This window comes from Lissotriton vulgaris, chromosome 1_1, assembly GCF_964263255.1.
Source record: "Lissotriton vulgaris chromosome 1_1, aLisVul1.2, whole genome shotgun sequence".
NCBI classification, from domain to species: Eukaryota; Metazoa; Chordata; class Amphibia; order Caudata; family Salamandridae; genus Lissotriton; species Lissotriton vulgaris.
Genome location: NC_141685.1, coordinates 1,185,076,600 through 1,185,099,561, shown reverse-complemented (window position 1 = coordinate 1,185,099,561; position 22,962 = coordinate 1,185,076,600). Strand labels below are relative to the sequence as shown.

The 22,962-nt window shown below is 42.8% G+C and overlaps 1 protein-coding gene across 1 annotated transcript in view; it reads left to right on the top strand.

Moving 5' to 3' along the window:
• Positions 1-22,962, top strand: part of KIFAP3 (kinesin associated protein 3) — a 1,607,567-nt gene that overhangs the window by 247,296 nt on the left and 1,337,309 nt on the right. The window contains exon 4 of the mRNA XM_086964434.1: positions 3,410-3,468. Within this exon, the coding sequence (XP_086820560.1) occupies positions 3,410-3,468 (59 nt within the window). The remainder of the gene's footprint in view (positions 1-3,409; positions 3,469-22,962) is intronic.

The window sequence follows — 22,962 nt, the reverse complement described above, 5'->3', positions numbered from 1 at the left end:
AATACGTTTCATAAAAGCATGGGTAACCTGCATGTAGTGGAACGTTTCCGTTGGTGCCATCCATACGTTTCCCAGGACTAAGTGAATGGGATGATCTTACCCCTAAGAGGCAATTAATGGACCGTGCGGGGGAAGCCATGCATAATAAGACATCATCCGCGTACAAGGAAATGCGGTCTTCCCATCCTTCCCCCCCACTTGAGTCCTCTACTGACCGAATCTTGCCAATGGCTCAAGCACCAGCTCAAACAGCAGCGGCGACAAGGGGCAGCCCTGTCTAGTCCCCCTACCCAAGGGGAAATCTGCAGAGATGCGGCCATTCACCACTACTTGCACTAAGGGTTTGTGTAGAGTAGTTGGACCCATGCACAGAACCGGGGACCAAAGCCCAGGTGTCGGAAGACTGCAAAAAGAAAGGGCCATTCGACTAGGTCAAATGCCATACATGTATCAAGAGAGAGGATAACTGCGTCTTCTATGAGTGATATACAGGCCATGACTCTGTGCAGTCGCCTCAAATTAAGCGGCGTGTTACGACCTGGCATGAACCCCAAATGGTCCGGGTGTACCCGTTTTGTGAGATAAGGTACCAGCTTGGTGGCCAGTGTTTTAGACAATATTTTGGCTTCTGCATTTATCAATGAACTAGGCTGGTATGACGTACAGTCCTGCGGTGGTTTCCCGGGCTTTTGTATTGCCACTATTGTCGCCAACTTTGATCCCTGTGAAGTTCCCCTTCTTCCAAACTATCGGTATAAATTTCTAGCAGGTTTGGTGTCAGGTGACTCGAAGCTTTTTATACATTTCTATTGGTATCCCGTTGGGACCCAGAGCTTTCCCAGTGTGTAGCGCGCCAATTGCCATTGTTATGTCCTCTACTGTCAAATCTACCTCTAGGTCCTCCAGTTCGTTAGGGGTAAGTGTAGGCATCTGAATATCTTTAAGAAAAGTGAGATTGTCGGCTATCGTGGCTGTGACGGTAGGTGTGTACACTTTCTCATAGTGTAGCGCTAGCGCGTCAACTATTTGCAGTAGTAATTTTATTTGATCAATTAATGATCATTCACATGAAAGTCAAAATAGCTCACATCATACAATAAAATATTTGAAGAAAAAATATTAATTAAAGAACATCATAAAAACATCAGCATTATAGTCTTAGTTAAAAAGATACAACAAAGTATTTGTTGAACTAAAATTTCTGTGGAAATAGCATCTTACAGAGTCAGGAAAAATCATATGAATTCCATCATGGTGGATCACCAGTTTTGTTGCAGACTGTTACAATCATAATTGCAGTTATTGGGGGAGGAGCCACTCCTCACAACCGCCAATACACATATTAGTTCCTAATTGGTAGATAACTTAATCCTGAGGTGCCAAGCATATAGCAAATATCTTGTGATTGTAAACTCAGGCCCTTTAGTTGTGTAGGATATAAACACATGTAAGGCATCTGCGAGTCGTTTGAAGGACAAAAGACGGCAGGCAGGAGTTATCCACCTTTTTGTAATATGTGCATAATTGGAGCAGTTCAACATAAAGTGTTCAATTGATTCTGGACTTAAGCTACACAGGGGGTTGGCATTAGGGTTACAATTCCATTTACTTTTGGTGGCATTCAATGGCAAAACCCAACCCTAAATTATAAAGTGCACATGCATGAGGATTTTCAATTTCATCCCAGTTTATACAACCACTGCTTAGCCTCCTTAAACCAACCTAGTCGCCCAATTGTTTTTCAAGGGTAAGTAATTTATCTACAGCTTCCTTGACCGGGATCTGAGTATTACTGGTCCACAATCTTACCCAGAACACTAGTACCTTCAAAACTGCAAAAACTTCAGTAAGTGAGATGGTCTTTAGCCCTAGATTTAGGCATACCGTGAGTAGTGGAGTATTTATTGTTAAATTTAGGATTAATTTTATGAGTTTATTTTCTGCTACCTCTTATTGTTTCAAATGTTCCATGCCCCACAGTTCAGCACCATAAAGGGCAGCGCCCAGCCCTCTTGTCCGATGATTTTTGATTGCGAGGGAAATTGGGTGGAAAACAGATCGATTATGTTTCTTAACAATTGCACTGTCTACATGTTGAAGCTCTTTTGTATCTGGGATGACCATGTCAGATTACTTGTTAATCCAACTCCCAGATAGTCAAAAACCTTAACCTGATCTGAGATATTTAGGCCCGTCCTCAATTTCTCTTTAAAAGATTTATGTTGGTTAAAGTCCATAAACCTGGTTTTAGAGCAATTGATTTAAAGTCCGTGGTCATTACATGCTGTTATGAACCTATTTAAAACATTCTGAATGCCCATTGGGGTTTTGAAGATGAGCAGTGTATCCTCTCCAAACAGAAGGGAGGGAATTAGTCTGCCTGCTAATTGGAGTACGAAATAGAAGCCCCGCCCAAACTCCACCCATATTTGTCATTGGCTTGTGCCATTACCCTTCGCAAATGCAGGCGTTTCTGATTCTTTAATGGGTTTGTTAGTCCCTCCTTAGTACCGCCATGTCTTCATTTGTTACCTCCCATGAGGACTGGTTCTTTTACTTCGGTTGTTACTTGGTTAGTCTTTTTTAGTCTGTAAGCAGTATTTTCTTTAATACATTTCTCCTAGTGCAGTTACAACAAGCTTTCCTGCAACATTCAGCATGCCATGCGTGCTTTCACTTTCTAAGCTGGCTGGAACAATGGCAGCCATTTATTTGAATAGGTCTTGTATTTACAAGAATTTGAGCTATTGGCATTGTACTTGACAATGCCTTCTATTTATGTGTTAATTATCATAACATATAAATAAAAGGCATTGTTATTTATAATAGCTTAAACTCTCCCAAATGTCGCATTGCAAATGCTGTTGAAATTCGTTTTCAAGCTTATATTTTCGACAAGTATACTTCTGGTGAAATGTGAGAGTTCAATGGGAAGTTGTTTGAAAAGCATATTACATTTTTATACATGTAGTCACAAAATGGAAATGTACACCCTTTTCATTCTATAGGGAATCAAACATGTAGACTTTTTTCTGCTAGTCGCTGTACAGATTTCAGTTTCATACTAGAACGCATGAAAATTAAAACTGGGCATGTTTGAAGGGCTACAAATTAAGCCAACAAAAGAGGTCTGTTTTTGCTCTTTGGTAAATGTTTCAGTTGACTTTGGAAATTGTGTTTGAATGTTCTCCATAGAAGCTGTTGTGTAAGTATTTATAATAAAACGGATGCATGTACTCTTTCAGTAGTAATGCCAAGGGGTTATGGTACAGTCTTATCATTGGCTGGATTCTTCTACTATGCTAATTAAACACAGGTGTGGGCTTAGACTTTCTTTGCCCTGTTCACTTAGTACCCTGTTCTGGGCATCTATTCGCTGTGATATAATTTTTTCATATTTTTATTACAGAAAAAAGGGAGAAGAAGAGCAATAAACCAAAGGACCCACCTCCCTTTGAAGGAATGGAGGTAAGGAATGAAACTGAATTAAAACCAAGTAGTAAATGCCAGAAGGCATATCTGTACTTTTCAAGAGATTTATGGTTGATAACCTGAGTGACATATTTGAGTGAATTGTACAACTTGCGAAGTTTAGACACCTACATGATTCACTTCCATTCCAAGAATACAGCAGTTTTCCCTAAATCTCCTTTTGCGGAGTTTCTATATGCCTTAGATTCCACAGGTATAGGCTTAACAAATAGTGAAATATCAATAATTTATTGTATTTTTGGAGTTGTTCATTGAAAATATTTTTATGAAATCTTTTCACTTCATACACACATTTTGTGGAAATGGACATTATCGGTGCACTTTCTTTACAATCTATATCCAGGTTTTTCTAGTTTAAGTTGAGCTATTCCGATAAGTATGAGAAATGTGTTTATAAATATTTTGGAATGCCCACAAAGTCAACACTGCATGAATTATTTTCCTGATATATCGAATCAGTGCTTGAAAGGGAATGACACACCAAAATCTGGATTTGGACTGTAATGCATCTCCCTAAAGGCCCACACAAACTGACCCACAAATGCAAATTGGTCTTTTTGAGGAGTCCTTGGTCTTCCCTTCGTAACTTGGCACAAGCAGCATAGCTTCCTTTGGTGTATGTGTAGCAACTAGCCAAACTTTGTTAGTAGGGCATTAACTAGGCAAACAGCACCACAGTTCAGAAGTAGAGAACTTAAAAGGTCAGCCATATTAGTTAAATGAGAAAGATTTAATAAGAAAAAAATCAACAAAACGGTATAAAGAAATTATAAACTTATTTTAGAAAAGCATATGAAAAAGGTGTGGGATATGCAAAATTATGTAAAAATAAAATGAGTTTTCTCCATGTTGTATGGTGTGATGTAGGTACTGTGCTATGGAAGACCAAAAAGTGAAGGGAGTCTGCTAAAAGCTGGTGGTTTGCCCCACTGAACGTTTTTACCTTCGGACTTCAAAACCTTTCTGAAGATGAAACGTCTTTAGCAGTGGAAGACTAGGACCTGTTGCTGGAAAGGTTTTCTCGGGGTCTGATATGTTGTGCAACTGTTCCTGCTGTTGTCTAGACAAAAAGATAATTGGAGATAAATGCTAAGCTTATCTGCTGATGCTGTGAGCTTTGTCGGGTAGGGTTGACAGGTTGTTCAATCCTCTAGGAAAAATGTATTTCTCTTTTAAGTTCAAACCTTATTTGCAAGTTTTGGTAGCTCTGAGACATTGGAGAACAGTTATGAAATACTAAGGGTTATCCCTTCATGTTCTACTTTACTTTTTCCTGTTTGAAGAAAGTTCATAGATCTCTTATTTCAGGTGCATATTTCTTGATGGCTGCTAATGGTTTAAGGAGGCTAAAAAGGTGGGAATTCCTGCACCTGTATGAACATGTGACACACTCTGTTGATTAGAAAGTGAAGTGCATATTGCAGTTTGCAAACATTGAGAAAATAGCAGCAAACTAGAACCTCAAAGCAAGCATTTGGCAGCTGTGGAATAAAGAAAGCTTGTGTAGCAGTGAGGTAACGTTAGTGAGGTATGAAAGATCTGCTCAGCTAGTATAAACCTCTAATTACACCAGGAGGTCTGACATATTTTCTGGCGGAAGGGAGGCCAGTGTTCCAGGTTTGATGTAACCTTTGAGACGTTTTTCATAGACCACCCCCTGATTGCATTGGGTAGCCTTGATGCCTACTCGTGATGATACACAGAACCCTAAGAAAGCCGTAATTATAGGTTCATTCTAGAGCTGCCACGGGATCCTTCTAATGCCTATTATAAGAGAATGCAGAGGGGGGATTGTTTCGTTGCAAAGGTACTTAACTCTCTTCATCTCACCCACAACTGCAAGTGACTCCTCGTCACAGGCTATGGGAAACAACATCAGAAATAGTGAAAAAGTAAAGTCTACAGAAGGGGCAGTGGAGAAGTGTGACAAATTGCCTAGGGAAAATCAGAGGGACCGCCGAAAAATGGGAGCCAGTCAAAACAGCTGAAGTGGCATTGGGTGGCCTTGTAGCTGTAGAAGTGTCACGAAGGGTGGCTTGTCTCCACAATGTGCCTAGAAAATGAGGAAAATACCTGAAGATGCGGTATGTGCCATGGTTACCATGCTCTATTTATCACAGTATGAGTCGTCATGAAAATAGAGTTTCACCTATGTAAGTGCTGGGGTGAAATACTTAAAAAAGGCCCATGTATGTACTGTTCAAAGCCACGTTCATTACTCCCGTAAACATAAGAACAGTGTACCAGGACCTGCTGTTGTCGAGTGCTCTACAAGATTGCAGTTCTTCAGGCTTTTTAGGCTTATACCCAGTGTTGTCCTTGAATGAGGTGTTGTATGCTTGCTGGTGTCCTGCTCTAGCCACTTGGATCCAAACTCTCTAGTCTTAAAAGGGCTGTCAAGCCTGACTTGCATTATCCAGAATGGCCTGTATTATTTTTCTCTGAACCACTGGACAGATGATTCTGAGGGGCTTTGCTTGTCTGTTCAGTACACGTTGGAATACAAGGGTATGTCCGAAATGTCCAAGGACTATAGCATTTCAGTAAAAATAAAATACAAAATCTGTCCCAAAACTCTGAAAGCTCATGCCTTTATGTGGTTGTATCCTTTACTCAAGACAGCAGGTGCCATGCTACATATTATGGTGCTCCCAAACAGTGTTTTTAAATTCCAGGGTGTCGTTTGTTTCTTGGCCATGCTGTTGGTCATGTTTTGCAGCATGAATCTTTTCTGAATTCACATGCTGTGCATTATTCCGCCATCTTGTGGTTGGGTCCAGAATTCTTACCAAAAACGTTTGTCCTTCTACTATTTGTAGTTTGGGGTTGGTGGGAGTCGAAGTACCTCCATTTCGTATACCCTGTAACGTCCTTGTGCTTTTTCTGGAAGCTCCCACCTTTGGTTGCCATCTTCAGATTCTTTTTATTTCCGCCGTTGGGTCTAGATGCATGGAGGAGGAGCTCTAATAATCTGATGGATAAAAGCTAACGTGAATCGAGAAGAAATCGCCAAAAGTTCACTAGAGCAAATGAGTCATAAACAGAAAATACAGTGAGAGTTTTGAGAGCAGGACAAGGTATCTTCAGCGGCAGATACAGAAAATGAGTGTGCAGCGGTCTCCCTGTACTTGGTAATAGAGAATATTCCATGAGCATTTTGCAAGGATTGCCACCACAGGTATGCAAAGAAGAATCCGCACCCAGTCTGCAACTTCTACCTGTTTGTAGGTCATCAAAGTGAAGATTGCAACGCCTGTGCAGAGTTTGCCCCCAAGACTCTAGGGGTAAGACAGAGACCGAGAACAGCCCACCATACAATGTAGAGCCAACTTCACACTCCATCTCTGAGATTTGGCCTATCCAGTAATGAAGAGGAGAAGGTCGCCGAAGGTCCAGAAGGGGCGAGGAAGCCAACCTACAAAAAGTGAACGCCGACTGAGGGGGCAAGAAGACTTCTAGATCAGAGGTAAGAGACTCTTCATCCTTAAACTTCACCTGAGCCAAGAAAATCAGACTCTAAAACCTCAGAGCAGGCATCTGCATGAAAGCACTCGGCGACCGCAAGCATGACAAGAGTAAAGTACCCTTGGATCTTTCAAAAAGGACACAGCAGAGATAAAAGCCCCCTGAAAAAATCCTAGACATCAAAGGATGGACAGAGAAAAAGATGCATCAATGTCAAAACAGGAGAGGTCGAAAACAGAATGTGATGTTTCGCCGAACATGCTGTCTTCGGAAGATTCGTCATCAAAGTGTACTCAGGAGCATCTTGATGGCCAACAATAAGCAACCGAGATCGAGAAAAAGAGGAGACGACTCAATCCTGAAATGGCCAGCATTTTGCAAATAATGGAAGACTTTGATGAAAATCTCAAACAATTTCGAATCCCACGTAAGACTTCGACATCAAAAGAACAGGGGGACGAAGGCCTCGAGGAAATAGAGCTACCCTTAACCTCAAGCGGATCAAGATCAAGAGATCTTCGAGGAAGAGCAAATCCACCAGGGTTCCGAGGCTGCAGGGTACCAAGGCTCGCAATGGCAGGACCTGGAAACAGTCTCACTAGAAGAAGGGGGTAGACACATACCCTTCAAGACCATCATCTACTTATGATATTGGAATGTATAATCCAGTAATAAAAAAGGCTGTAGAGAGGTATGGGGTACAGTTGGAAGAGGAGAGACAACAATCATGTTTTCTGTTAGAAACTCTCCTGCCCAAACAGTCAAGGAATCAGTTTTTACAAATACTCCCCAGTGTCTTGGATCATGAAAAGGAGGTTTTTGAGGAATCCGCAACATGTAAAGCGGTCACTCCTAGGGCAGAGAAGTATACACATTATTCAAAAGACCCAAGTTACATAAAGGGAACAGTCTCGGCAGGTTCTATAATCGCATCAACTGTGGGGGTGAGCCTTTTCAGGGGTTCACCTGGTGCAGGGGTTCGCCCTTTTGCACACTTGTCCTTTAGACTGACAAAGTAGAGATTGGCACGGAAGCTGTAATATCAAGAGTATTTTATTAGGACTCATGAGTGGAACTATAGCGATACAGAACCCTCAGCCAATGTATGAGGCAGCACATGGAGTATAGAAACCATTGGCTTTATATACTGTAGTTAGTGCAGTGTAAACATGGAGGTTCAAAAAGAGCCAGTACAAGTGTACACACAAATAGACTTTTACATACAAGGATACATCAGAATTGCATAGTCAACAGAATGGGAGGAGTTACAGAAATGCTGACATCAGTTTTAATAGCCTGACCGTTAAATACATGACAGGTGCAGCCTAACAGCTAAAACTTCTCTGAGCATGCGCAGTACTCCGGTTCAGTATTGCAAGGGCTTACTATAGATGATGACTCGGGCGTAATGGAGAAGCAGGCAATGGCTATGAAGGGAAGGCGCATGGCTTAACTAAAATGGATGCCAAGAACAAAATTGCTTCAGCTCATGCTAACAGTAATCTCTGCCAAATTTCGACAGACGACCCTTTTAGCATTAGCGGAAGACATCTATAATTTCGAAGGAACAAAGGAAACCTCTTTTACATCAATTAACATCATTTTATTAACTTCTTGGTCTAATACATATTGGGCATTTACATTTTTAACATTGCGTTTGGTAGGTATACAAGCTGTGATACAGAGGGAACAAAGCTTTGGGACACATTGTAGACATAAGCAACATAATAGTAGGATTGTAAGGAAAATAAGATCGTCAATAGTTTCCAGCCCCAGATAACATATAGTGTCCATAGCCAACCGTTAAAATCCATGTTCCGGTATCAGGGTGAATCTCTGCAGCGATTTTATGCAGTTTAGAGATTGCATTGAAAACTGAAGGGGCGTGATCAGGGATATAAACAAAGCAACTGCTCCCGATGATGCGACACGCACCACCGCGATCAGCTAACACAACATCAAGGATCATTCTATTTTGAAGCGCCACAATCCTTGCAATATGGAGTTCTTCTGTGAAGTTTCCAAGTGCCATAGCTGTCTGGTTGGTCACAGCCTCTACGACACGTTTTAGGCATCTGATTTTCCTCCTGTTCAAAGCAGCACCAACAAAGAAGAACAATCCCAAATTAAAGTCAACACATTGCTGCAGTGCAGAGTCAGTCTGATCCACCTCATCATGATTTATTGTCCTCTTATATCGGTTCTTGAAATGTAATTAAACAGTCTATACTCCTTGTGATAAGATGCAGGGGCCAAAAACACAGGTGGCAACAAAAAGGACACATAGCAAGTTCCTGACCATCCAATAGGTAGATGGTAGTATCCTTTACTCCAGCAGATGAAGAAAGTATTGTGGGATGACATAAAGCTACTGTTATTCGCCCCAGTAATGTTCAGTACCAGGGTACAGTCGCTCTTCCCCACATAAATATTTCCAACACTGTTCACACACAAGTCTGCCCGGGCTCTAGTAACAGCTATAACAGGTGATCCATTTCACTTGGATGTTCAAGTGTTTGGGAAAACATAGCGCATGGAGGAGTTTCCTCTGCGATACTCCCATACAGTTCCTTTTGCCTGTGGATATCCTTCCTCATCAGGGTACCACACTTTATTTAGCTGGAAATTCAGTTTCCCTACATCAGCATAGGTGATATTAGCAACTTCAGAAGCCCACAACAAAGTGAACCAAGCCTCTCCATTTGGTCATGTCTTTATTTCTCCAACAGTCCTCATCATCCAATGTTCCCTCCTTAGACCATAGGTCTAATTCTTCAGCAGAGGCAGATCGCTGCATGTAGGCACTTCTTGCCTGGCATCATGCCAACATTCAGCATGTGACTTCACCACATACATAGATGTATTGCTTCGTTTCATTGCAGTATCACGGGCTGTGTGATCTGCGAAGGCATTGCCCTGTCCTATTGTCAAGGCGTTGATTCCTCAGAGCTTGTTCGATGACAGAAGAGTCCACCTCCAGGCAGCTCCAACTCTGGAATGTCGTTATGACACAGAGTATTAGAGTGGCCAGATGGGGGGAAAGGAAGGTGGGAAGGGAACATCGGGGAAGGAGATCTGAAAGAGATGCACAGAATACGTTTAGCATAAATAACAACCTTTCCGAAATTGACTAACTAACTATATGTAGAATAATATTCACCTGTTATTCTCTACTGCTTAGATCAACAGCTGGTAAGAGAGGATTACTACAAAAACAGAAGGTGAAAGTTTGCTGAAACTTTGCTCAATACCACTTCTTCACAAAGTGATCAGCAAATGTAAAATCAGAAGCATGACCATGATACTAATTGCATTGCAGTGGGCAAGGCAAACCTGGTTCTCCGAGCTAATCAACCTGTAACATGAGTTTTCATAAACTACCAGTCAGGCAAGACCTGCTATCAATGCAAGAATGAAGGGTGCTTCACACAGAATCTGGGTCTTTAAACCTGGCAGTATGGTTCCTTAAGACTTAGAATCCAGCCATTTAAAGTTACCAGAAAAGACAATGGTGGTCTTGAGAGGCAAGAAGAGCAACAACTATAAAGTGTTATATAGCTAGATGGAAAAGATACTCACTCTGATGCAGAAAAAAAGGATTATTAAAAAGGGTTTCTAGGTAGAAGACAGTGCTAACATACTTAAAACACCTTCTAGAGTGTTAGCTGACCTATTCATCTTTAAAATTACATGAAGCAGCAATAGTGGCATGCACAAGAAGTCCGATCGAGAGAAGTCCCTTCACATCACCAGTCATCAAACGGTTCTTAGAAGGAGCAAAAAGAATTGCACCCCCACAAAGGATGCCAGCTCCACATGGAATTTAAATATTGTGCTCACACAGTTGATGAAGACATCCTTTTAACCATTACATAAGGCAACATAACAAATGCTCACACTAAAGACTGCCTTCTTAGCGGCTATAATGTCACTACGCAGAGTTAGTGAGTTCCAAGCACTCCCTATACAGAAACATTTCAAGTTCTCAAACACAGACTTGTCACGAGAATGGACCCACAGTTCATGCCAAAGTTTATCTCACGCTTCCACATGAACGAGAATATTCAGAAACCAAGCATCTTTCAAAATCCGAAAAAGCACGCACAGAGAGTATTACACACTCTAAATTCAAGTCGGGCAGTAAAATGTACTACATCAAAAGGACAAAGGCCGACAGGAAAGCAAAGCAACTCTTCGTATCATTTGCAAACAGTTTCCTGGGGAAGCTGGTTACCAAAAGCACAATTGTAAGACGGAGCTCATAAATGATTCAGTTGTGCCACAAGAATACAGGAAAGACGTTAAAACAGTCTGGGCGCACACTCAACAAGGAAAAAGGGAGCAGCCATTGCTTCCTTGTAAATACTCCACTACAAGACATTGTATACCAGCAACTTGGTCATTAGTACAAGCATTCAACAGATGCTATTGTGTAGATATTCAAATTAAAAAGGAAGCACAAGTAGGACAAATCAAATCAGCGATCACCTTCAACCCAACCACCACTGTAGTAACAAACTGCTACAAAATCCATGAACAGCATGTGAATCTAGAAAAGATTCCTGCTGCAAAACATATAGTTTCTTACCGGTTGGTGTAGTGTTGCGGTTTGAAGAATTTTCAAAATTCACAAGCGAACCCACCCTCAGCCAAGAAAATGAGGAGAGGAAGAAGAAAGAAAAAAAAGGATCTGAAGATGGCGACCAAAGGTGGTAGCCTCCAGAGGAAGCACAACGAGGTTACAAAGGACACCAAATGGAGGTACGTTGACGCCCACTAACACCAAAATACAAGAAGCATTTGCAATACAATAGATCTCAAATTTGTTAAAGTTAGAGCTGTTTGCGTTGAAAATAAGAATGTTTTTTACTTTTGTGTTTTATTTGCAGTGGAGTTAATATATTTGCATAGCACTATTGCCAATGGTATAAAAAACCAAAAGTGAAAGACATTGTCATTTTCAACGCCAACAGCTCTAACTTTAAGAAATGTGAGACCTATTGCATTTGTTGGGGTCGGAGTTACTGCCATTATAAATGCCAATGTTTTTTACCTAGCCAAGTTGCAGGGTGCAGTACTATATGTGTCCAAAAGAGGTCCAGTGGAATCTCTTTTGGCCACAGATAGACCCTGCTAATTTGAAGTTACTGGCATTCAAAAGGCAATCACCCACATGCATCATTGCACCCGTTTGCGATTCCTAAAGTGCGAAAATTAGGGAATCGCAATTTAGAAATCGCAAACGTCAATGCATGAATATTTCGCAAATATTTTTGCGATTTCTTAATTTTCCTTAATTGCGATTCACATTTTGCGAATCGCAAATAAGGAAAACCTTCCCATTGATTCCTATGGGCAAAAGGCCCATAGAAATCAATGGGAAGGCATTAACATTTTGCAAATTGCATTTTGCGAATCCCAATTTAATGCATTTCAAGGGTGCCGAGGGGGGTTCAAAGTACCCCCCCCCCCTGCACCCTTGAAATGTTGTGTAACATGACACTTTCAAAAATGCATTTTTGAGCATTTTTGAAAGATTTCGCAAATTAACACGAGGTTCAACCTCGTGTTAATTTGCTCCCCCTATTTGTGAATTCGCAATTTTTAAAATATTCATGCATTGCATTTAAGGAATCGCAAAAATGCGATTCCTTAAATGCAATCGCATTTTTAGATATCGCAAAAAATTGCGATTTTCACACAATTGTTTCATGCATCCAAAAAGTGATTTTGGAATTGCAAACGGCCGAATTTTGCGATTCGCACCGTTTGCGACTCCAAAATCGCTTGATGCATGTGGCCGAATGTTCTTTACCTACTATGTTGCAGGGTGCAGTACCATATGTGGCCAAAAGAGGTAAGTCACCACTGCCAGCCTTGCCTAGGACCAAGTATTTTTCCTGCCTGAAGCCTTTTAAGAAAATAGTACTTTGAGGCTGTAATTAAAGCCTAGAGTTTAACACATGTAACAGGGGGTGTCCACCTGGGATGTTACAAGAAAAGACAAGGAAGTACGAAGAAGGGACTACTAAGCCTATTGACCAATGAAAAGCCACCATTTACAAAGGAAAGGGGCAGGAGCCAATTACAAATAATGGGTGGAAAGAGGGCGGAGCTTTATTCCCATATCCTGAATACAGTCTCGAAGACACAGTGCAAGCGCGGCCTAGGCATACCTAAAAAATAGTCTGAGAAACGTTTTTGGGAAGAACTCCAGACACGACCACTAGATGGTGAAATAATACACAGCATGTGAATCCAGAAAATATTTTAAGCTGCATAACTACACTGACCGGTAAGAAACTATACGTTTCTTGGCTTTTTATGTCTCTAAGGTTGAGCTCGTGTGTAAAAGTCGCTTTGTGCACAGCTGTTAACCCCAAATCAGTATGTCTGCAACTCAGTAGAGAGCGGCTGGCTTCCCAAAAAACTCTTTGCTTGTGGAAAGTTAATCCATCACCATGGAAAAAAATTGAAATGCTTATCAACACTTTCCAAGCTTTGTTCCAACATTAGAGAATTGATGCTGGTAATGTGCAAAATGAGCAATAACGATATAAATATCATTTAGATATGTAATTAAATAAATAAATATTTTAAAAAGTACATATACTGCTAGGATAAAGTGCATGTAAAAAAAGTAGAACAAATGTAAACTTTTTTCCATATAGGTATAGCGGCAAAAATCCAATCCTAACTGGGTTCAATAAATCACATTTCGTTACCAGCCATTCTCAAAAGGTGAGAGTGGACATCCTATAGCCCGAGTGGGCTTTGAACAAACATTCCAAATCACAAGATAAAGTGTCAGTGCAATATAAAGTGTCACCAATGAATCCCTGAGTTCAAGTGTGCAAAATGTGCAAAAACGTAATATATGTAAAATCTTTAAAAAAAAAATGAGGTAGCAGCAAGATTAAGCAATTACATATGGACTTAAAACATGAGTGTTAAAGGCACGTATAAAAATCCTCACTTGAATTCAGACCATGTGGTGTTTTAAAGTCAATTTTTAATATGTATTTGGCCTCCAAGCTGCATTGGTAACCAACAGCATAGAAAAGGAAAGCATTTTCACACAAAAACTGGCACTGTGCCTCTAAGGCAGCCATGACCCCTAGCTTCCCATCATGCCTCAGGGGTGACAGTTAGGTCAGTTGTTATTTTCGGCTCCTTCAGTCAGGACCCTGGATTCACAGCTCTTCCTTTTTTGACGTTCTGTCAAAAATTATCTAATTTTTTAGTGGATTTTTTGCTTTCACTCTAAGTCTTTAGCCTTAGAGTGAGAGTGAAGCCTTTTTTGAATTCCAAGAAAGGTTGATTTCTCTCAGAAATGCTTTCCTTATTTGATCCTTGTAGGAAGGTGGATACCTGACAATGGTTACCCCAGATTCCAATGGAGGCTAGCCATTGGAAGAGAGATCTGTCCGTTATTCTCCGAGCAGATTCGTGGGCGTTCCATAGATTTTTTTCTCATTCCGCCCCTTTTAGAAGGTCATGCGGCGGTAGGCGGATGTTTTTTTTTTCTTCTCGGCATGTTTTGCCATTTTGGACGTGTGTTTTGCAGGGGTGGGTTGCGCAATTTCAGTTTGCTTGATTTGCTAGCAGGTAAGCGGCATTTTGTACGTCCGTGGCTTGTCTTTGTTTTCTGGTTATTTACTTTGTAGGTCTTGTCCGTGTCCTGTCATCTCTGTGTACTGTTCTTAGTGTCTGTTGTCTTTTTGTTTTTGTTATCTGGGTATCCTGTGGTCTCGGTTTGTTGTCATGCGTGGGGTCCCTTCCCTCTGCCCGCAGCTCTCCTCCCCGCAGCTCTTCTCCGTCCCGCTCTCGCTAACAATAACGTCAAACAATTGCCCCAGGGAGCCCACAGCCTGAACACCTTGTCTCACCTACTCCCCAACCCCGCTTTCTTCATAGAACAATCCACTTCTCCTTAACCCAATGCCCCGTTGAGTAGGTTCCCCTTTGTAGCGCCGAAAGCCTTCTGTTACAACCCCAGTCAGTCCACTTATGGCGTTCGCTTTTCCGATCCTCAAATGGCCACAAAGTCCTGCTCCCTTCACGGACTTCACCGAGTCAGTCACCTCGTGCCCAACTCCTCAGACAATGCCACGTTTGCCACTCTTATAGATTACCAGCCTCTGTCCATTGCAGAGTCTTTATTCTTCTATCACGAAGCCCCGTCCCCGCGGCACGGTAAGCATCTAAAGAACTAGCCCAGAAAATAGCTTACTCACCGTCACAGTTACTCCCCATGCTTGAAGCTGCACCTCGAGGCTGGCTGTTTCTGCGGCCTCAATAACAAGAAAAAACGGGAGATCGCCGCTGCTAATCCGGTGTTGCTGTTTGCTTTGTGTGCAAGGAGAACCCTTGTCGCTGGAAGGACGCTGCTGGTATTCTAAAGCGCTACTCACCTGAAAGCGCTACTTGGCAGCGCTTGAACTCTACTGCTCGCGTTTCCCGCTTCGCGGCAAACACTCGTGTCTCTGGGCTGGTAGGCGGACAGGGAGACCAGGAAACAGCAAATCCCACAAGCCATCTGGGCCTGGAGCACCTCCCCGCCACGCCCCCCTCACCTGGCTATATTTGCGCAGCAGGACCGCGCATCGCGCGCGGGCGGCGCCGGGCTAAGCCCGGGCAAAGGGCAGGCCCTCTGTGGCCCTCGGTGACTGAGGTAGGCTGGGCTGGGCCCGGTTATTTATATTTGCTCATAAAGATACGTGTTGTGTCTAAAACGAAGTGACATCTTGTGAAGTTAAGGAACAGTTCTTTGCTCCATTGACATTGACTGGAAGGCAATCCTCAGACTTTCCTCCATTATCAAATATATTTTATGGTCTACTTATATTTATAATTACACTCTCCGTGGAAGTACATCTCCTATAAACGACATCCTTCGAAAAATTACTGGAGAGGATGACAAAGAAACTTCGCTCTGGGAGATTAGTGGGGGGAAGGACCTGTGCCAAAACAAAATCCAACCCCTAAGAAATAAATCAGTGAATAATCCTCTACTAAAGGGACAATGTCAGCTTTTTGAACTGTGGGAAAAACCAGTGGATAAGATTCTACCTGTTGTTGAAAATGAAGGCCTACTTTCAGTTGTACAGGTGGGTCCGACACAAGTGGTTGATAATTCGGTCCCCCTCTCTCTGAAGACAGACCCATTCCAAATAGAAACTACTGCGAGGACCTGGCTTGTACATTTAGAAGCTGATGGTGATACTAAGCTCCACGTTCAAACTATGGAGGGAAAACAAGCTAACAATTCACCAGCTCCACAAGCCTCTACTCCTGACGTTCGGTCAGGAGGAGACACCTCATTGTCCTCCATTGACCTAGAACTATGTGGCCGCTACTTGGATGCAGGTAGTTTGAAATCTCCAGAAGCCACTAAGCCATCAGTGGGTGCTACTCCATCTGGGTTATTGTTATATCGCAGTACTCCCTCAATAAATGTGCAGGATATGTCCGCGTTGCTAAATGTCTCCAAGAGCCCTGAGCTCAATCTATCTGGAATTTGTCCCTCTGTTGCTGCTGGCGAAAAACCTATATCGGAATCTCTGATTGCCCTGGAACATTTGCTAGCCTCTATATTACTTCTTTTGGGCAAATTCGTGGGCAGCTCTGACTGTATCTTGGATTCTGTCACTAAAATATTGAAGACATTGCTGCAAAAGGCGCCTGAAATGAGGAGTGCCCCCTCCCCCGAGGCTGTAATTAGTTTGGCAACAGGGTACGTAAAGACCCCTGCAGAAAATTCTGGTATAAAGCCTACAGTAGTAGTTCAAGAAAATAATGCCACGGTCTTGCCTGCTACTGCGGCAACTAACTGTATAAAGAACTCAGATTTTGAAATAGAGGAAGAAAATCTGTCTGCTTCAGTTTTAAAAATAACACAAGAATTATTTCCAATATTTATCCCTGAGAAAAAAGGGCAACATGATGATGAGAAAGAGATAAAGGAAAAAATCGGCAAACATAGAATTAATAAGGGTAAAAAAAGGAAGCCTGTGCGCAAATATAGGAAGAAAAGACAAAGGCGGATAATCTTCCAAGATCCAATTGTTTTAACTGATAATGAAGATATGGTCATTGTCTCTAACCCGGTGGCCACAAATTTGGCTAGTGAACCCTGCCGTCCATATGGTGGTCCAGAGACCATTTGTAAAACTCTTCCTTTGACTGTGGAGGACCTACCTCAGAATGGTGGACATGGTCTGATTGCCCCCCCAATGGTAGAGATAAGGAGCTCAACCTCGGCTGAACTTGGGGCTCTCAACCCTTTGGCTTCTTCCTTTTCTCTTACAGATGGGGTTGGTGTACGTCCACATCTTTCTTCCCAGGCAAATATTTCAATGTCTTTTGTGGACACTCTGGTTTTGGACTTCTTGCCTTTATTTGATGCTGATTTGCCTTTAAATAGATCATGGTTGCTTAAATGTTTCAGTGACTTGGAAAGTCGTCACCTTATTCAGTCAAGTGACATTGAGTTAGTTTCTTTGCTAGGTGGAGATAGTGTTTCACGCATAAGGGTCAAATTTTATTCCAAAATTATTGTAAATGTTATATTACAGCAAGCGGAGAACTTTCAATGCAGAGGTATTGACGTTTTGCCTATTTTTAGTTTTGGTAATACCACGCACCCCCACAGGATGGCCCAAAAGGGTGATAAGCAAGATGGGGTCCTCTCTCCATTTAAAGATTTGGGTTTCTAAGGGGCAACGTTCGGTTTCTCAGGTATTGCCTCCTCCTCCAATTCTGAACTCTCTACCATCAGAGGATAATCATCTGTGGAACTGGCTGCCTAGTGCCCTATCAAATAAGAGTACAGAAAATCCCAAATTATTCCATCATCTTTAACAATAATTTGAAAATTATTTCTTGGAATGCAGCTGGAATACATAGTAGTTCAGAGAAACTAGAGTTTTTATTCTCGTTGGGAGCAAATGTTATCTGTATCCAAGAAACATGGTGTATTAATAACATTTATGCAGGAAAGGATTACTATGTGTTGGAAGCGCCGGCTGCTCCCTCCAAGAAAGGTCATGCCAAAGGGGGAATTGCTTGCTTATTATCTAACAAACTGCACTGGAGATTTTCTCATTATAGTGACCCAAGTAATCTCTTCCAAGCTATAACAATAGCTAATCTCCCTAGCTCGCCAAATAAATCGGCAGTTGTAATCATCAATGTGTATATTCCTCCCGAAGAGCGTTTTAACATTTTATTGAAGCAAGTGTTTCAGTATATCGGACAGATTAAAAATGTTTATTCCCCACCTGAAGTTATCCTAGTAGGAGATTTGAATTGTAAAATTTCTAATGCCAGTTTGAATCTATTTAGAAACAAACCTAAAGAAGAGGCCTATTTTATTCCACAATCCCTCTTTCCACATAAAATAATAACTAACAAAAGAGGGAAGATTCTTCTAGAAGAATTATCGGCAGTCGAGGGGCTTATTCTAAATGGGAGATTGCCCTCTGATGTGCCTGCGAAATTTACTCACAGGTCCCCCTTTGGTGCCTCATTACTTGACTATGTGATCTCTGATTATGACATGCATTCAGGATCTTATGATATCCCCTACATCTTTGAGTGATCATAGCATAATCATTATAACTATTTCTTTAAAACCTCCCCCACTGAGTCTTGGTCCCTTAACAATAATGATGTTAATTTTCATGGATCTTCGGGTAGATGTTTTTGGAATCCAACTGCCATTATAGGTGTGCAGGATATCCTATGCAAAACTATATTAGAATTAAACGATTGGCATGGTTCCGAAATTGTTAACTTTGAAAAGTTTATGAGGAAGATCATCCTAGATGTGAAAAAGGCTAGTCGCACTAGGAAAAAGGTAGTTTATCCTAGTGCATTGCGTATTCTGAATAAAGAAATAAATAAATTAGTGCGAGAGCAATTCTTAGGTAGATCTGGTGAACTATCAAAAGAAATATCGAGGTTAAAAAGAAGGAGAACTAGATTAAAAGTGAAACTGAAAAAGGAGAAGGAAGACTCCGTATGGATAAACTTGCGGGAGGCGGTTGTACATGGCAAGACTAGAGAATTTTGGTCCATAGTTGGCAAGGGCTGTGGTACTAGAGCTAGCCCTCTCCCCATCCCTATATCTGAAGAGGTATGGTCCTCCTACATTCAGAAGTTGTATGCAGGGAATGTTACATTGGCTGTAGATGGTGACCCTGATCTAGTACCTGAGGGCCCTATTAATTTTCCAACAGAGAAAACAATAGAACTGGCCATAAAGACTATGCGCTCCTCCGGCGCAATGGGACCTGACGAACTACCTATGACGGTTCTGAAGCAGGAACCCCTGCTATGGAGTAAGATCCTCTACCCACTGTTTAAAACCGGTTTTGTTACTAAAACGGTTCCCGCTTCTTGGAGGGGAAGTATATTGATTCCTATTTTTAAGAAGGGAGTCAGAAACAACCCCATGAACTGTCGTTTGATAGCCATCCCCGATTCAATCGGAAAGGTTTTTGCAAAATGTATTTTAATATTACTTAACGATTGGATTGAGGAGAACAACATCTTGCCGTTAGAACAAACTGGTTTCCGTAGGGGGCACGGTACATTAGATAACCTCACCACCCTGAATGTGATTTCGGATAAATACACACATGTGAGAGGGGGAGTGGTGTTTGCTGCTTTTATTGATTTCTCCACAGCGTTCGATAAAGTAGATCGTCGAACGGTGTGGAGAAAATTAGCAGCCCTTGGTTTGCCATCTTATTTACTGGATCTTGTACGTGTTCTCCATACGGATACTTGGTGTTGTGTTCTCCAAGGTGGAGAAAGGGGACTCTCGCACCGAATTCCATCTTTGAACGGCCTTAAACAAGGCTGCCTTCTGGCCCCATTATTGTTCTCCTTGTACACTGTAGACCTTCCCGCTTCCCTGACTGCTTGTGTGGGTATAGCTCCGGTGGTAGGGGGGGGTCTCATCTCTTGTCTGATGTATGCCGATGATATTCTTGTCCTAGATTTAACACCCGAAGGGCTGGCTAATCGGCTGCAGGCTTTACATGTTTTTGCTGATGCTCATTTTATGAAGATTAATATATCTAAAAGTAAAATTATGTGTATTGCCGGGAAAAAGAAGTGCCGTTCTGAAAACTTTGGATGGTCTATTGGGGGTCAGAAATTAGAAGTTGTCAAATCCTATACCTTTTTGGGTAAAATAATTTCGTCCAATTTGAGCGAGAAGCTCCATATTGAGCATACCTCACGTAAAGCCCTCGCTCATGGTAAAGGTTTGAATTCCCTCTATCTCGCCACCGGTAAAAGACACTTCTCTAGTTTACTTGAGGTGTATAGGGCAAAGATTCCTGCTACGTTATTATATGGCATAGAACTTATAGAGCTGAATCACTGGAGTTTCTGTCACAAAATTGAAGGGAAACTCCTAAGATCCCTATCTACCTTCAATACCGCGTGCTCTTTGGCCGCATGTAGGCTTGATTTCGGCCTGAGGATCAGCTGGGTTCAGGGATTATGTGCCCTGGTACGATGGGTGGCTTGCTTGGCCAGAGCTGAACCGGGTACGATGAGAGCTCTCCTTAAAGGAGAACTGTTGGGCAACTTCAAAGAGATCTCTCGATTAGTAAGGAACTTTAGAAGAGCTGTGCCACTTTTAAAGTTAGATGAAAGTGTTTTGTTCCTTCACTCACCAGCCCAGTTAAAAATCCTGTTAAAACAGGCATCGTGGGAACTCGGTTTTCAAACTGACAAGAATACAATACGAGAAAAAGGGGGTTGTGATCTCCTCCTTAACTCTTATTCTATGAAGTTGGCCCAACCTTATGCCACATGGAATATGCCACATGGTGTCCGTAGATTATGGTTTCTTTTAAGATATGATTTATTGCCCTTAAATCTTCTGTTATTTAAATGGTATGGATCCCCTCCCACGTGCAATTATTGTAACTTGAGCATTCAGGATCGAACGCATGTCCTGTTGATTTGCCCTGCACTCCGCTTATTGCGATTTAAATGGTTAAAACCAATATGTCTCCTACTAGGTATCTCTAATGTAAATATTTTTCTACAATCTTTATACTGTCCACCAATTTTTAATTTTTTTAAAGGTTTTTTAGCTATTTATTAATGTGCTATGGAGATCTCTGAGGTTGCCTATTCTGGACTATTTTTGCCAATGGATATAATTTGTTTTGTGTTTGTTTATTGAAATTTTCTATTGCATGTAATTTGTATTGTGAATTTTATGTGGCCCTCGTCGAGAGCCAAAACATAATAAATAAATTGAAGAAAAAACGTTTTTTAATGAACTGCATTTGTAATACGTTGCCAGGACTTAAACCCCGCTTCTATTTTTGGGCAGTTTTAAATAACGCGAAAGTAGGTATTGGAGTGCTTTACACGAGCACCAACTACATTACACAAGTACATTAGGTAATGTTCTTCTTTCTGTGCTGTGGCATTTCTTAAGTAGCGTCCAAACCTGGGTCTGTGGTGTTCCTGGATCCAAAGCACAGTGGTATGCAGTAGCGTACGAGGTTGTTATTTCTCTACTATAGTTGTACGCTGTCTTCTTCCCAGTTCAGTGGTATTTGTCCCTCGCAGTTACAATTGCAGCCTCTCTCGTGTAGTCAGGACATAATATTTCTACTTCTGAGGTTTCATTTAGCTATTTGAGGTATTCTGGGAGTTGTTTTCGTTTGTGTCAGGCTGGATACCAATGGTTTGTTCAGAATAGCCAAGCACTGGAAACATGGCTGTGCTTGCTTCCCTGCCCCCTGGCTGTGCTTGCTTCTCTGCCCCCTGGCTGTGCTTGCTTCCCTGCCCCCCTGGCTGTGCTTGCTTCCCTGCCCCCTGGCTGTGCTTGCTTCCCTGCCTCCTGGCTGTGCTTGCTTCCCTGCCCCCTGCCTCTTGGCTGTGCTTGCTTCCCTGCCCCCTGGCTGTGCTTGCTTCCCTGCCCCCTGGCTGTGCTTGCTTCCCTGCCCCCTGGCTGTGCTTGCTTCCCTGCCCCCTCTCCGTGCTTGCTTCCCTGGCTGTGCTTGCTTCCCTGCCCCCTGGCTGTGCTTTCTCCCCCGCCCCCTGGTTCCCCTTCCCCTGGCTGTGCTTGCTTCCCTGCCACCTGGCTGTGCTTGCTTCCCTGCCACCTGGCTGTGCTTGCTTCCCTGCCACCTGGCTGTGCTTGCTTCCCTGCCACCTGGCTGTGCTTGCTTCCCTGCCCCCTTGCTGTGCTTGCTTCCCTGCCCCCTCGCTGTGCTTGCTTCCCTGCCACCTGGCTGTGCTTGCTTCCCTGCCACCTGGCTGTGCTTGCTTCCCTGCCACCTGGCTGTGCTTGCTTCCCTGCCACCTGGCTGTGCTTGCTTCCCTGCCCCCTTGCTGTGCTTGCTTCCATGCCCCCTTGCTGTGCTTGCTTCCCTGCCCCCCTGCTGTGCTTGCTTCCCTGCCCCCTTGCTGTGCTTGCTTCCCTGCCCCCTCGCTGTGCTTGCTTCCCTGCCCCCTCGCTGTGCTTGCTTCCCTGCCCCCTCGCTGTGCTTGCTTCCCTGCCCCCTCGCTGTGCTTGCTTCCCTGCCCCTTCGCTGTGCTTGCTTCCCTGCCCCCTCGCTGAGCTTGCTCTCCTGAGTGTGTGTGTGGCTCTGGGTGTGTGTGTGTGGCTCTGGGTGGGTGTGTGTGTGTGGCTCTGGGTGTGTGTGTGTGTGTGTGTGTGTGTGTGGCTCTGGGTGTGTGTGTGTGTGTGGCTCTGGGTGTGTGTGTGTGTGTGTGTGTGTGGCTGGCTCTGGGTGTGTGTGTGTGTGTGTGTGTGGCTCTGGGTGTGTGTGTGTGTGTGTGTGGCTCTTGGTGTGTGTGTGTGGGGATGTGTGTGTGGCTGTGTGTGTGTGTGTGTGGCTCTGTGTGTGTGTGTGTGGCTCTGGGTGTGTGTGTGTGTGTGTGTGTGTGGCTCTGGGTGGGTGTGTGTGTGGCTCTGGGTGGGTGTGTGTGTGTGGCTCTGGGTGTGTGTGTGTGTGTGGC